The 13,485-nt window shown below is 41.4% G+C and overlaps 1 protein-coding gene across 1 annotated transcript in view; it reads left to right on the forward strand.

The window, feature by feature from the left end:
* The window catches only part of CLIC6 (chloride intracellular channel 6), a 26,109-nt gene that overhangs the window by 6,429 nt on the left and 6,195 nt on the right, over window positions 1–13,485 (forward strand). Inside the window, exons 2-5 of the mRNA XM_006862558.1 lie at window positions 1,020–1,129; window positions 1,779–1,904; window positions 2,966–3,072; window positions 3,891–4,072. Of these exons, the coding sequence (XP_006862620.1) occupies window positions 1,074–1,129; window positions 1,779–1,904; window positions 2,966–3,072; window positions 3,891–4,072 (471 nt within the window). The 5' untranslated portion in view covers window positions 1,020–1,073. The remainder of the gene's footprint in view (window positions 1–1,019; window positions 1,130–1,778; window positions 1,905–2,965; window positions 3,073–3,890; window positions 4,073–13,485) is intronic.

A 13,485-nucleotide genomic window follows, 5' to 3' on the forward strand; every position in this document is an offset into this window, starting at 1 on the left:
TCTGCCTATGTTGTTTTATATTTTTCCTGTAGGTCTTTCTTTCAAGAAGTTATCTTCTGTTCTAGCCACTCCAGGTTGGTCTGCTTGTCCTTTCAAGTGGGAATTTCCCATCTCTGGAGATCTGGATGTGGTTCACGCTTCCACTTATAGTCTTATGTATTGCAGAGGCTCCGCAGGAAGCCTCCTTCACTGTGTGCCCAAGGATCTTAAAGCTCATATAATTCAATCCTTTCTTCTGTAGATGAGCATTATTGCATGAGTATTAAACATGGGGAGTCTTGGTGTGGTGCTGTAGGATAAGCACTGAACTGTTAACCACAACGTTGGCGCTTCAAAACCACCACCTGCTCCTCGGAAACCCTTTACTGGGTTGCTATGAGTTGGCACTGACTCAACAGCATTTAACAACAACAATTAGACATGAGGTCTTGTTGTGAGAGCCTGCTAGTCGGTTTTAAAGCAAGATCGCCCTGGAAAGAGAGGTATGTTGCTTCTGGAGAAGATCAAGAGATAAAGGGAGGGAATGAACAATTTTTCTCCCTCCCACCCCTTTGGTAAGCAGAGGAGTCTTTTCTTGCTACTCAGAGGCCCATCTATTCAGAGAGGCAGGAAGTGGTGATGTGGTGTAGAAGGAAGGATGAAAATGTTCATCACAATGTGTATGTCTGCTCACCCATCCGTTCCCCAACATCACCTCGGCCCACACCCACCTCCAACTTGTACATAAACCTATATGACAGAGTAGGGATCGCCAAGGCTGTAATCTTTACTAAAGTAGACTGCTATATCTTTCTCCCGTGGAACGGTTGGTGGGGTCGAACCACTGACCTTTCGGTTAGTAGCTGAGCACTTAATCACTGTGATACCCAGACTCCTTAAAGACCAAGTAAATTGGCCTCAACTGTATATTTAGTATATTCATCAAAATGTGTGATAATTTTGTGTGCATTTTGGGATCTGGCATTTATCATTAAAAGAGTGACTCAGATTTAAAATTTTTTATTTTTTTCAATTTGTAGGCTGGTTATGATGGTGAGAGTATTGGAAATTGCCCATTTTCTCAGCGTCTATTTATGATTCTGTGGTTAAAGGGAGTTATATTTAATGTCACCACAGTGGACTTGAAAAGGTAAGACAAAGTATTGAACTGACTGTACCTAGTTTCAGGCACACATTTACAATATATCCACACACCTCATATCCAACCACCCCACATATACACATACACACACGAATACACACTGCATGCACACACACACACCCCCCACATATGTACAGGTACATGTGCCTGTGCACATACTAAATTCATACATGCTAACACACATACACTACACACTCATAAACACACATTCTTAGGGCCCATAGGCTACATACACCATGGATGATGTCTATTTTGGTCAGGAACATGTGGACCCATAGCATCACTGCAGAATGGGATGGGGTGTAATCTGCCAGTGGGAGGAGCTGGAAACATCACAAGGAAGCTGCTCTCCCAGTTAACCACACATGTCTCTGAAGCCTAACTGAGCATCTCTCCCAGCTGAGAGCTCTAGGAAGCACCACCTTCACCGCTGTGTCCCACACAGAGGAGAACCCAGCCTGTAATTTGTTCATAAATGCTTTTACTTTCATCTCCAGTAAAACATTTTGTAAACCCACAATCTACTTTGAAATTCTCAAGGGTTCTTTCTTTTAAATTGGGAGGACAAGGCTAAGCATTAGAAATGAATCCAAATGCCAGCCCCTTCCCACAAACTCTGCTTTTTACACCCACCCAGGAAGCCGGAGGACTTGCAGAACCTGGCCCCTGGAACCAACCCTCCTTTTATGACTTTTGATGGTGAAGTCAAGACAGATGTGAATAAGATCGAGGAGTTCTTAGAGGAGAAATTAGCTCCCCCGAGGTAGGCCACCTAAAACCAGTGTTCACAACTTGCTTGTCACTTTTTATCTAAAAAGGCAATTCTAGAGTTTTGTGTGTTATGTTTCCTGGGGCTCATGCACTGACTTCCTTAGCCACATTAGTGGTGAACCACAGAAAACACAGTGTAAGATTAGGCAACTTCAATTAAGGTGGCCTGGATTTCTTTACTCTGCATCAACAGTTTGGCAATTCGAGTTTGATGGCAGGAAGGGAGGAGGCGGTGGCTCAGTGTTCTGTAGATTAGCCATTTCTTAGTTACACTAGAGTCCCTAAGCAGAGCTAATGGTTAACATGCTCTGCTGCTAACCAAGAGGTTGGATGTTCAAGTCCACTCAGAGGCATCTCAGAAGAAAGGACTGGTGGTCTACTTCTGCGAAATCAGTCGCTGAAAAGCCTCAAGGGCAGCTCTACTTTGGCACACATTTGATGGCCATGAGTCAGAATTAATTCCATGACAACTCGGTTTAGTGATTTGAGATGCAGTGCTGAAAGCTAGAGGGTATGTTAGGAGGCATCATGGGGTGTAGACCTGAAAGGAACCTCTCTAGGACATCAGCTTCATTTTAGCAGGGAGGAAAGGGAGACCAGTTTTGCAGGATGGTCATTACAGGATAAAAATTCATGACCTAGAATCTTCCCTTATAGATTACTCCTAAATTTGGAAGATAAAACAGTCTAGGAAAACATTCAAGTGAAAGGTTTCATTTTTATACTGTTGTTGGCGTCTGTCAAGTCGGTCCCCAACTCATGGCAACCCCATGCAAAGTAGGACTGGACTATTGTGTTGCATACTGTTGTCATTGGTGGATTTTCAGCAGTAAATCACTAGGCCTTTCTTTCTAGATTGACTTAGTCTCAAAGCTCTGCTTGAACTTCTTCAGTATCAAGTCTCCACTGACAAACAGGTGGTTCCTACACATGAGTTGCCCTGGCTGGAATTTGAACCCAGGTCTTCTCCATGAGACTTTTTCTCCCTGCTGGCTGTATCATCACAGCTCAAAGACTGCTTGTCTGTAATACTCCACATTTGAACTTTTCTAGGTACCCTAAGCTGGGGACCCAACACCCTGAATCTAACTCTGCAGGAAATGATGTGTTTGCCAAATTCTCTGCATTTATAAAAAACACCAAAAAGGACACAAATGACAGTGAGTACCACCCCATCATCCTGTTTTCTGTTTTCAAAAGGGATTTCCACTTGGCCTTTAATGTGACTTCTTATAAGATATTGGAAATTCTGACTCATTTCATGTAGGGTGGAGAGGGGTATTATGAGTTCCTGTGTGGTACAAAAGGGGCCATACAAGGGAGAATCCAACTGACAATTCTTAAAGAATGCATGTACTCAGTGCCCTGCTGCTAATTAAAAGGCTGGAGGTTCAAGTCCACTCAGAGGCACGTTGGAAGAAAGGCCTGGTGATCTACTTCCAAAAATCAACCACTGAAGACCCTACAGACTACTGTTCTACTCTGACACCCAGAGGGTCTCCGTGTGTCAGAGTGGACTTGACGGAAATTGTTTTTTCTTGTTTAAAAAAGAAATAGTTAGAAATAAGAAAGAAAAAAAAAAAAAAAAAGCATTTCCAATGTTGGATCTGCACATGGCTCTCAGGAGGCTGAATGCCTCTTCTGAAGAATAAGAACCCAGGAAACGATATTTTTAGGGGAAACATGATGGTCATTCAGGTACTCCCACCTGCACTAACAGAATCATATTAGATTTTCAAGAAATATTTTTGAATCAGCAAATGCGTTCTAGAAGCAGTAATGATGTATAGATATCAGAATTACTTTCCATTGAAGGGTGGACCCTTCATTCAGAGCCTCTAAATCCACATCCCGCCCTCCCAGCACCCCTGCCCACATCTCAATTAGAAAGGAGCCCTAACACCTTCCTCTACATGGAAAGAAACAGGATGCTAATTTGCATGGCATGGCTTGGGACATTTTTGCTTTTCTATTTCAGTTTATGAAAAAAACCTGCTAAAGGCACTCAAGAGGCTGGACAATTACCTAACTAACCCTCTGCCTGATGAAATAGATACCTACAATACCGAGGACATCGCTGTGTCTGGGAGGAAGTTTCTGGATGGGAATGAGCTCACCTTAGCAGACTGTAACCTCCTACCCAAGCTTCATATTATTAAGGTGGGCCTTTCCTCCTAGTGTGTGCTGAGCGCAAGAATGGGGCTTTGTTTGGTTTTGTTTTGACTTGGGTCTCAGCCAAACATTTGAACAATCTAAAATGTGGACTCTTGCATGAAAAACGCTCACTTGTTTCTGTTTGTGGCAACCAAGCCAGAGGCCCAAGTTTCAGATACATAGAGGGAAAGGTTTCAGGTTTTTTAAAGACATGCCTGAGAATTTGGCTCCAGTCTCTCCATCTCTTCTGCTTCTCTTTCCAAGCCACCACACTCCTTCTCCAGCCTCAAGCAAAGTTATGGAAAAGCACCTTGAGGAAGTGCATTGGTTGTCATTGTTATTATTGTAAGATGCCATGGAGTCAACTCTGACTCATAGCAACTTTACCTGAGACTAAATTATTACCGGAGCAGAAAACCTCATCTTTTTCCTGTGGAATGGTTGATGGGTTTCAACTGTCGACCTTGTGATTAGCAGTCTAGTGCTTATCCTACAGTTCCACAATGCCCTTTTATATTATTCATATCTGGTATGCAATGCTGGAGGTGTGGAGATGAATCTGGGTGGCTAAACATGTGAACGCTATCATTTGTGCTTGAGTTTTGGGATATGCATATGGGATATCTGGAGGGTTGGGGAAGAAGAGGAGGGCTCTCCAACAAGATGGATTGGCACAGTGGCAGCAGTGATGTGCTCAAATGTAGCAATAATTTTGAGGTTGGTGCAGGACCAGGCAGTGCTTTGTTCTGTTGTGCTTAGGGTCTTGATGAGTCAGTACTGACTCGATGGCACCTAACAACAATAGCTCTTTCTAAAGAAGATGTGTCCTGTCATTCTTAACAGCATTTCTTCACAGCGAAGGAGCAGCTGACACATACATGTTTGCGTCTCTGACAGACTTGGTGCGCTGTCTTTCTAGATATTGGATTTCTTAGCCTCCTGCCTGACACCTGTGTGTCAATTTGTCATACTCTGGTAGCTTCAATGTTGCTACGATGCTGGAAACTATGCGATCAGTAAGACAGACATCAGAAAGTCATCTACAGTGGACAAATATTAGTGGAGCCTCCAGACTAAGAGAGTCGATCTACTTCTGAAAATTAGCTAATGAAAACCCTATTGGTCACACTACTATATTGCCTGAAGATGGAAGATGGATGCCTGGGTTAGGAGGCACTCAAAATGCACCGTGACTTCAACAATGGACTTGGGCGTGCCACGATGGAGAACATGGCACAAGACTGGGCAGTATTTAGTTCTGTGGTTCATGCACTCTCTATGATAAGAGTCAACTTGGTGGCAACTAGCAACAGATCAATGGTCCTCCAATGTTAGTGGGAAGAAGAATTGCATAGGGGAGATTTTTTAGAAATGTGATCCCCTTTGATCTATCCTTTGTCCTAAATCAAAATTTCTGGAAGTAATGCCTAGATTCCAAGGCAGATGGTTTCGTACCCAGGCTAATCCAGTCTTCTTATTACTAACACTCTTGCTAGGTTCTTGCCCCTCGGTAGCCCCAGATGCCCCAGAACTGGCTTCTCACAGTCTTTATTAAAATCCTACCACGTCCATAATTAGGTAAAGGGCAGCGGAGATGGGGTATAAAAGCATAAGGAAATACAAGTTTAGGATCCTGTGTTGTGATAACAAATTTTATGGGCATTTAGAAATGATAAACTATGTTCACACAACCTGTGATGTTGATAATCTGAGGGGTTCCCAGTTGTCCCTGGTAACTCCACACTGTACCTTTCTCTTCCTGAATTTTGCTTTTCCTTTCTTTCCCTTCCAATCCTTTCCCCCTTGAACTTCTTTCTTCTCTCTTTGCCGTTATGGAAGATAGACTTGAGGGCTACCAGGTCTACCACCTTGAAATACAAACCTTAAAGATGTTGCTGATCCCTCAAACATTAGCTGTCTTCAGTAACTCGGCTAGTGCCCGGCATTTAAACTTTAATGAAAACATCTCAACCCCTGCTAACATTGGGAGGCATTTTCCAACAGGAAATTTATGTAGATGTGCTTTGATTGAATCACTATTGTTGTGGTGGTTGTTACTGGCTACCATTGAACCAGTCCCCAAATTATAGTGACCCCATGCACAATGGGACAGAACTCTTAGTCAAGTTTTCTAGAGGAACAAACCCAGTGAAACATATGTATGTACATACACAGAGAGTTTATTGTCAAAGAAATGGCTTAAAATTGTAGAGTCCCAGATCCCCATCAGAAGAGAGAGTGAGTCACTTCTATGAGTCTATTGTATTGAGAGCAGGCCACGCCCCCAAGGAAACATCCCTTCAGTTAATTGGTTGTTCATCGCCACTCATCATAGAGTTAACTATGCCCGTATTAGTCTTATCACCATGGAAATAAGCACATCTCAATTGTTAAACATCTGGAAATCCAGATTTAGCCAAGTTGACACAAAACCCATTACAGACTCCGTAAGGTTTTCTTCCTAGTCCATCTTAGTATGGAAGCGCCTCTAAACCTGTCAGCCTCCACTGGCAGATGCATGGTGGCTATGCAAGGGCAGGGGCTGGGAATCGAACTTGGGTCTCCCTCATGGAAGGCAAGAATCCCACCACTGAGCCACCACTACCCCTTAGCCATTTTTAGTGAATGCAGTTCAAACCCACCAGCCACTCCATAGGAAAAAGATGAGGCTGTCTGTTCCTATAAAGATTCACAGTCTCTGAAACCCTCTATAGATTGCTATGAGTCAGAATCGACTTAGTGGCTTTTGATTTGGTTTGATTGGTTATGACTAGAGTAGGATCCCTGGTGGCACTAACAGTTAATCTCTTGACTACTAACTGGGAGATTAGTGGTTAAAATCTACATAGAGATATCTTGGAAAAAAGGCGCAGCGATCTACCTCCAAAAGATTTGTTGTTGTTCAGTGCCATCTAGTCGGTTCCAACTCATAGCAACCTTTTATAGGATTTCCAAGGAGGGATTGGTGAATTTGAACTGCCAACCCTGCGGTTCAAACCAACCTTGCAGTCCAGTGTTTTGTCCCACCCATGAAGCACAGTTATACTATGAAATACATGGGCTCTCCATGAGTCAGAGTCAACTCAATGGCAACTGTTGTGGTTGTGGAATAAAGCAGTGGACTTCCAGGTTGATTTGAACCACAAGGCAAGGTTGGCAGTTCAAACTCACCAGTTTCCCCTTGGAAACTCTATACAGGATCGTTGTGAGTCAGAACCAACTTGATGGCACTTAACAACAAGTGATTCAGTGGGTTAAGCATTGATTTGGCTTCTAACCATAAGGTCAGCAGTTTGAATCTACCAGCAGCTCCGTCAGAGAAAGATGAGGCTTTCTGCTCCGATAAAAATGTACAGCCTCAGAAACCCTATATAGGGTTGCTATGAGACAGAACCATCTTGATGGCACATGGCAGCAGCAGCAACGACAACATAACATTGCAAAGTGATTGGAAATTGGTGAAGGGAAAGAGATATGCCTTGGCAATTCAACATTAATTGCCACCTGTCTGTTGTTGTTAGGTGCCACCGAGTCAGTACCGATTCATAGCGACCCTATGCACAACAGAACGAAACACTGCCCGATCCTGAGCCAACCTCACAATTGTTGCCACCTGTCTAGCTCCTATAAAATCAGATGTTTAAATTTCAGTAGAGTGGTTAACTTCAGAGTAAATTAAAGTCATTCCTGACTCCAAAGAACTAGTAACAAACCCTTCAAAGCCATTGAGTACTCAAAATGCCACACAGTTTCATTATCTTCCATGGAGTATTTCTGAAAGGAAATGAAAATCAGTCTAAAGGCGTTTATGGTAAAAGATGAGAGAGCAAAGAGATTTTTTGCATTATTCGTCTTCCTGAGCCCAAGCAAAACAAAACAAAACAAACGATATGGAAAAAAGCAGATGGAAGCTTCTCCTTCCATGAAATCCAGTGGTGGGGGGGGGGGGGGGGCACAGAGCTAGGGCCTAGCTCTCCATATCCTTTGCAAGATTCAGATTTCACTAAAAGCATAGCATCTTCCTGAAACATCCAACCTCAAATTGAGCGTTCAAGGAATAGGGCATAGCGTGAACCTGAGGCAAAGAACATCACTAGAATGTTCTTTTGATCTGAGTTCTTTAGGAAGGAGGAACCAGACAGAGGAGCCATCTTGGAAGGGATGTAGCATGGGAAGAGAAAGGGGAAATGACATTCTACTTTACAGCTGGCTGTGAGCTCTGGTGGTGCACTGGGTTAAGCACTAGGCTGCTAACTGAAAGGATGGCAGTTCAGACCCACCAGCCACTCCTCGGGAGAAAGATGAGGTCATCTGCCTTCCAAAAGTTTTACAGGCTTGGAAACCCTGCGGTGCACTTCTACTCTGTCCAGAAGGTAGCTGTGAGTCAGCTTTGACATAATGGTAATGGGTTGTTCCTGCTGTGAGCAGAGAAATGAAGCAAACCCTGAGCTAGGTAGAAGAGGGATTGTATTAACGACGGTGACTTCCTATCTAATCTGTGAACCTCTGAGTGGAGGATGCTGGGAACACAGAAATGTTCTGGGACAGAGTGTAGAACAGTTTGATGATTTAAAGCTAACTATTTAAATTGATGTGGCAACTGCTCCACCTCACTCTTTTAAAGACTTCCTATGCCATTTAAAGGAGCTCTGGTAGCGTAGTGGTTACGAATCGGGCTGATAACCTCACGGTCAGCAGTTCAAAACTACCAGCTGTTCCGCAGGAGAAAGATGAGACTTTCTGCTCCCATAAAGATTTACAGCCTCGGAAACCCTGTACAGGGTCGCTATGAGTCAAAACTGACTCCATAGCACATAACCACCACCACCACACCGTTTTAAAGCAAATGATAGTTTCAGTAGCTCTACATTATAGTCCTGTGTGTTGTAAATGGTGAGAACCCTTGGCTGCTGACTGAAGGGTTGGAGATTCAAGTTACTCAGAGATGCCTCACAGAAAAGCTTACTTATTAAGAACTCAGCCATTGAAAGCCCCATGGAGCACAGTCCTACTCTGATGCATCTGGGTCCCCATGAGTCAGAATCTACTCAATGACAACTTGTTGTTAAAAACCAGAGAGAATCTATGTGGGACCTTTATGTTGTCAGAGATGATGAAAAAAAGGGAGGGGAAAAAGCATCAAAGAAAGGAACTAAAAAGCAAGAGGCAGATCAGAAATGCATATCTGATGAATAAAAAAGAGCATTTCAGACTGATGCTTCTCTGAAGCCTCAAAGAAATGAAAGAGAACATGGACCTTTTGAGTAAAAGCTCAAAGACAAGATGTCAGAAAGGATAATAGCACACACATGAGGTAGAAATAAGATTGGCAGAAATCAAGGGGTAAAAAAAAAAAAAAAGATATTGGTGGTGTTGTTGAGTTGATTCTGACTTAAGAGGCCCCCAAAAGATTTAAGACAAAATAATGCAGAAATAAAATTAGAAACAGAAGAAGCATTGCAGAAATTAGTTAGGCATTCAGAGAATAGGCCAAAATCAAAATGGAAAAGAACCAAGAGATAAAAATGATTAGAGAGATACCAGACATATTCACACATAATCAGGAACAGGAGAGCAAGAAAGGATAAAAAAGGTTCAAAGGGAAAATGAACTTGAACTTAAGGACGACCCGAACTTTCAGCTTAAATGCATGTACCCTGTTAAGGAAAATACTGCCCTAGAACAATTCACATTAAGTCATCTCTAGCTCCTTAGGATAAGCACTGGACTGCTAATAGAAAAATTGGTGGTTCAAACCCACTAGCTACTCCTTAGAAACCCTATTGTTGTTAAGAGCTGTTGAGTCAGTTCCGAACCATAGCAACCCTGTGTAGGGTTTCTGAGGAGTGGCTGGTGAGCTTGAACCGCTGACCCTGCAGTTCAAACTGACTTTACAATCCAGTGTATTAATTCACAGCACCACACCAGGAGTCCCGAAACTCTATACAGAGTCGGTATTAAACAGAACTGACGTGACAGCACTTAACAACAACAAATTGCTGACTCTTGAGGTTAAAAGTACTTTTTAAAAGTATCTAGGCAATAATAATAATAATAGTAATAACAGCACAATTAACACAATCATGCACACAGGGAAGAAATTCAGCCTGGCCCGATCCATCTTTATGTCTCCATTAAAAACCAGAAAACAGTGGTTTATGATCTAAAGGGAATTAAAGAATGTGAAACCTAAGAATTTCATATCTACCTAAAGGGTGGGTTTTACCTAGACTTCTGGTCTTAATGAAAGAAGCACCCCTGAGTCCTTTTTGTGTGATAAAATAAGAAATGAGAATCAAAATAAAGATTCTAGGGACAGAGACACTGGGCAGTATAAAAGGGAGGATGATAAACATAAACCCCAAACCGAACCAGATGTCATTGAGTTGATTCTGACTCATAGTGACCCCATGAGTGTCAGAGTAGAACTGTGCTCCCTAGGTTTTCAAGGTCTGATTTGTTTTAGATCTCCAGGACTTTCGTCCAAGACATCTCTAAGATGGATGTGAACCTCCAGCTTTTGGTTAGCAGCCATGCATGGCTCACCCAAGGAATCCTGTGATGAACATGTTGTTGTTGTTAAGTGCCATTGAGTCAGTTCTGAACCATAGTGACCCATATAGGGTTTCTGAGGAGCAGCTGGTGAATTTGAACTGCCTACCTGAGGTTCAAGTCTAGCACATTAACCCACACCACCACACCAGGACTCCATTTAAATCTAAAACTAGCACTAAGACAAAATAATAGTAGGATCCTATAGTTACTGAACTGAATGTAAAATATTAATTGTGGATATTACTACATAAAATGGAAGGGTGATAATGGAGAAGAAATGTGAAAATGTGTAAATATTAAGATGTGTAGATACTTATTTCATCATTTGTCATAATCAGGAGTTAGCAGACATCTAGAGTTGATAAAAATCAAGAAATAATCTCTTTTTCCCACTGAAAGATTTAAAACAGATCATAATCTTCAAAATTACCAGAAAGAGAAACACACACACACATACACACACACACTGAGATGATAAAAAAGGCAAAGTAAGCATTTAATTAAGAAAAACAAATCTGAAAACAAGATGACCTCTATAAGGGCATTCAGTTAACAAAGCTGCTCAACAATGTTAAAATAAAAAGATGAACAGAGATAAACCAGCCAGAGATACAAATAAACGGAATGCAGATTTCTTAATATTAACATGAATAGAATCAATGGCAACCAAAAGATGTTGACCAATTCACAAGGTTTTCTAAAAATTGTATAGTCCTCTTGGCAACACTCTATCAATAACTGCTGGCTTCCCAAATCTGAGAAATCATCTCCATTGTTGTTGAGTTCTGCCAAGTCAGTTAGAATTCTCAGCGACCTTATGGACAACAGAACAAGACAGTGACTGGTCCTATGTCCTCCTCACCAATGTTCATTGCAACACAATTCATAATACTCAAAATGTGGAAACATCTTAAATGTTCCACAATGGATGAATGGATAGATAAAATATGGTATATCCATATGTTGTTGCTGTTGTTACAAGCTATCAAGGCAGTTTTGACTGATCCCTCCTGATAACATGTCCTAAAAAAATGAGATGACATTTCACTTTCCTGGCTTCTAAGGAATATTCTGGCTATACTTCTTCCAAGACAGATTTGTTTGTTCTACTGGCATCCCATAGTATGTTCATCATATTTTGCATCACTATAACTCACACACATCAATTCCTCATCAGTCTTTCTTATTCACTGTCCAGCTTTCACATGCATATGAGGCCGTTGAAAACACCGTGGCTTGAGTCAGTCGAATTTTAGTCCTCAATATGACATCTTTGCTTTTCATCACTTTAAAAAGGTTTTTTGCTTCAAATTTTACCAGTGCAATGGGACATTTAATCTCTTGATAGCTGCTCTTTTGGGTGTTGATTGTTGATTCAAGTAAAGTGAAATCCTTGACAACTTTATGATGTTGCTTATGGTCTAGTTGTAAAGTTTTTGTTTTATGTTAAGTTGTAATTTATACAGAAGGCTGTATTCTTCATCAGTAAATGCCTCAAGTTCTTTTAGCTTTCAGCAAGCAAGGTTGTATCATCTGCAGATTGTAGGTTGTTAATGAGTCTTCCTCCAATCCTGACGCCATGCTCTTCTTCATATTCTCAGATTATTTGCTCAGCATACATATTGAATAAGTAGCATGACAGATCATACCCCTGACACACACCTTTCCTGATTGTTTACCATTCAGTAGCTGTTCAAACATACAGATACAGCTTCCTTATGAGCACAACTGAATGTTCTGGAATACTTATTCTTCACAATATTACCCATAGTTTGTTATGATTCACACAGTTGAAGGTCTTCTTTCTTCTAAACTTCTTTCAGCCAAGATGCACCTGATATGTGCAATGATGTCCATAGTTCCATGTCTCCCTCTGAATCTGACTTTAGCTTCTGTCAGCTCCCTGTCAATGAACTGCTGCAATAGATTTTTTATGTATCTTCAGAAAAATTTTACTGGCATATGACATTAAGGATATTGTTCAATGATTTCTACATTCCTTTGGGTCACCTCTCTTTGGAATGGGCACAGATATGGATATCATCTAATTGGCTGGCCAGGTAGCCATTTTCCAATTTTTGGTACAGATGTATGAGTGCCTCCAGGGCTGCATCATATTATTGAAATATTTCAATTTGAATTCTGTTAATTCCTGGAGCCTCGTTTTTTTGCCAGGGCCTTCAGTGCAGTTTGGACTTCTTCCTTCAATACTGTTGGTTCTGAGTCATATCCTACCTCCTGAAATGGCTGAATGTTGACCAATTCTTACTGGTACAATGACTTTGTGTATTCTTTCCATCTTCTTTGGATGCTTTCTGCATCATTCAAATCTCTGGCCATGCAGTTGTTGTTGTTAAGTGCCATTGAGTTGGTTCTGACTCATAACAACCCTGCATAAGGTTTCTGAGGAGTGGCTGGGAAATTTGAACCTCCAACCCCATGGCTCACTTAGACCTTATGGTCGAGTGCTTATCCCACAGTGCTACACCAATCCTTCAATATTTCAAGTCCAGACTAGAGTCTCTGTTCTTCCCTTTTGGTTTTCTAACTCCAGGTCTTTGCATATTTCATTATAATAACTTTCTTTGTTGTCTTGAGCTTCACTTTGAAAATTTCTATTCAGTTCTTTTACCTTCATCATTTTTAACATTTGCTTTAACTACTCTGTGTTCAAGAGCACGTTTCAGAGTCTCTTCTGACTTTTTGTTTCTTTACAGTTTTTTTGTTTTTAAATGACCTTTTATTTTCTTTCTGTCTGATGTTCCTGATGTTATCCACAACTCTGCTGGTCTCTGGCCATTACTGTTAATGCATCTAATTTGTCCTTCAGATAGTCTCTAAATTCAGGTGGCATATATTCAATG

This window comes from Chrysochloris asiatica, unplaced genomic scaffold (genome assembly GCF_000296735.1).
Source record: "Chrysochloris asiatica unplaced genomic scaffold, ChrAsi1.0 scaffold00049, whole genome shotgun sequence".
Classification (NCBI taxonomy): domain Eukaryota; kingdom Metazoa; phylum Chordata; class Mammalia; order Afrosoricida; family Chrysochloridae; genus Chrysochloris; species Chrysochloris asiatica.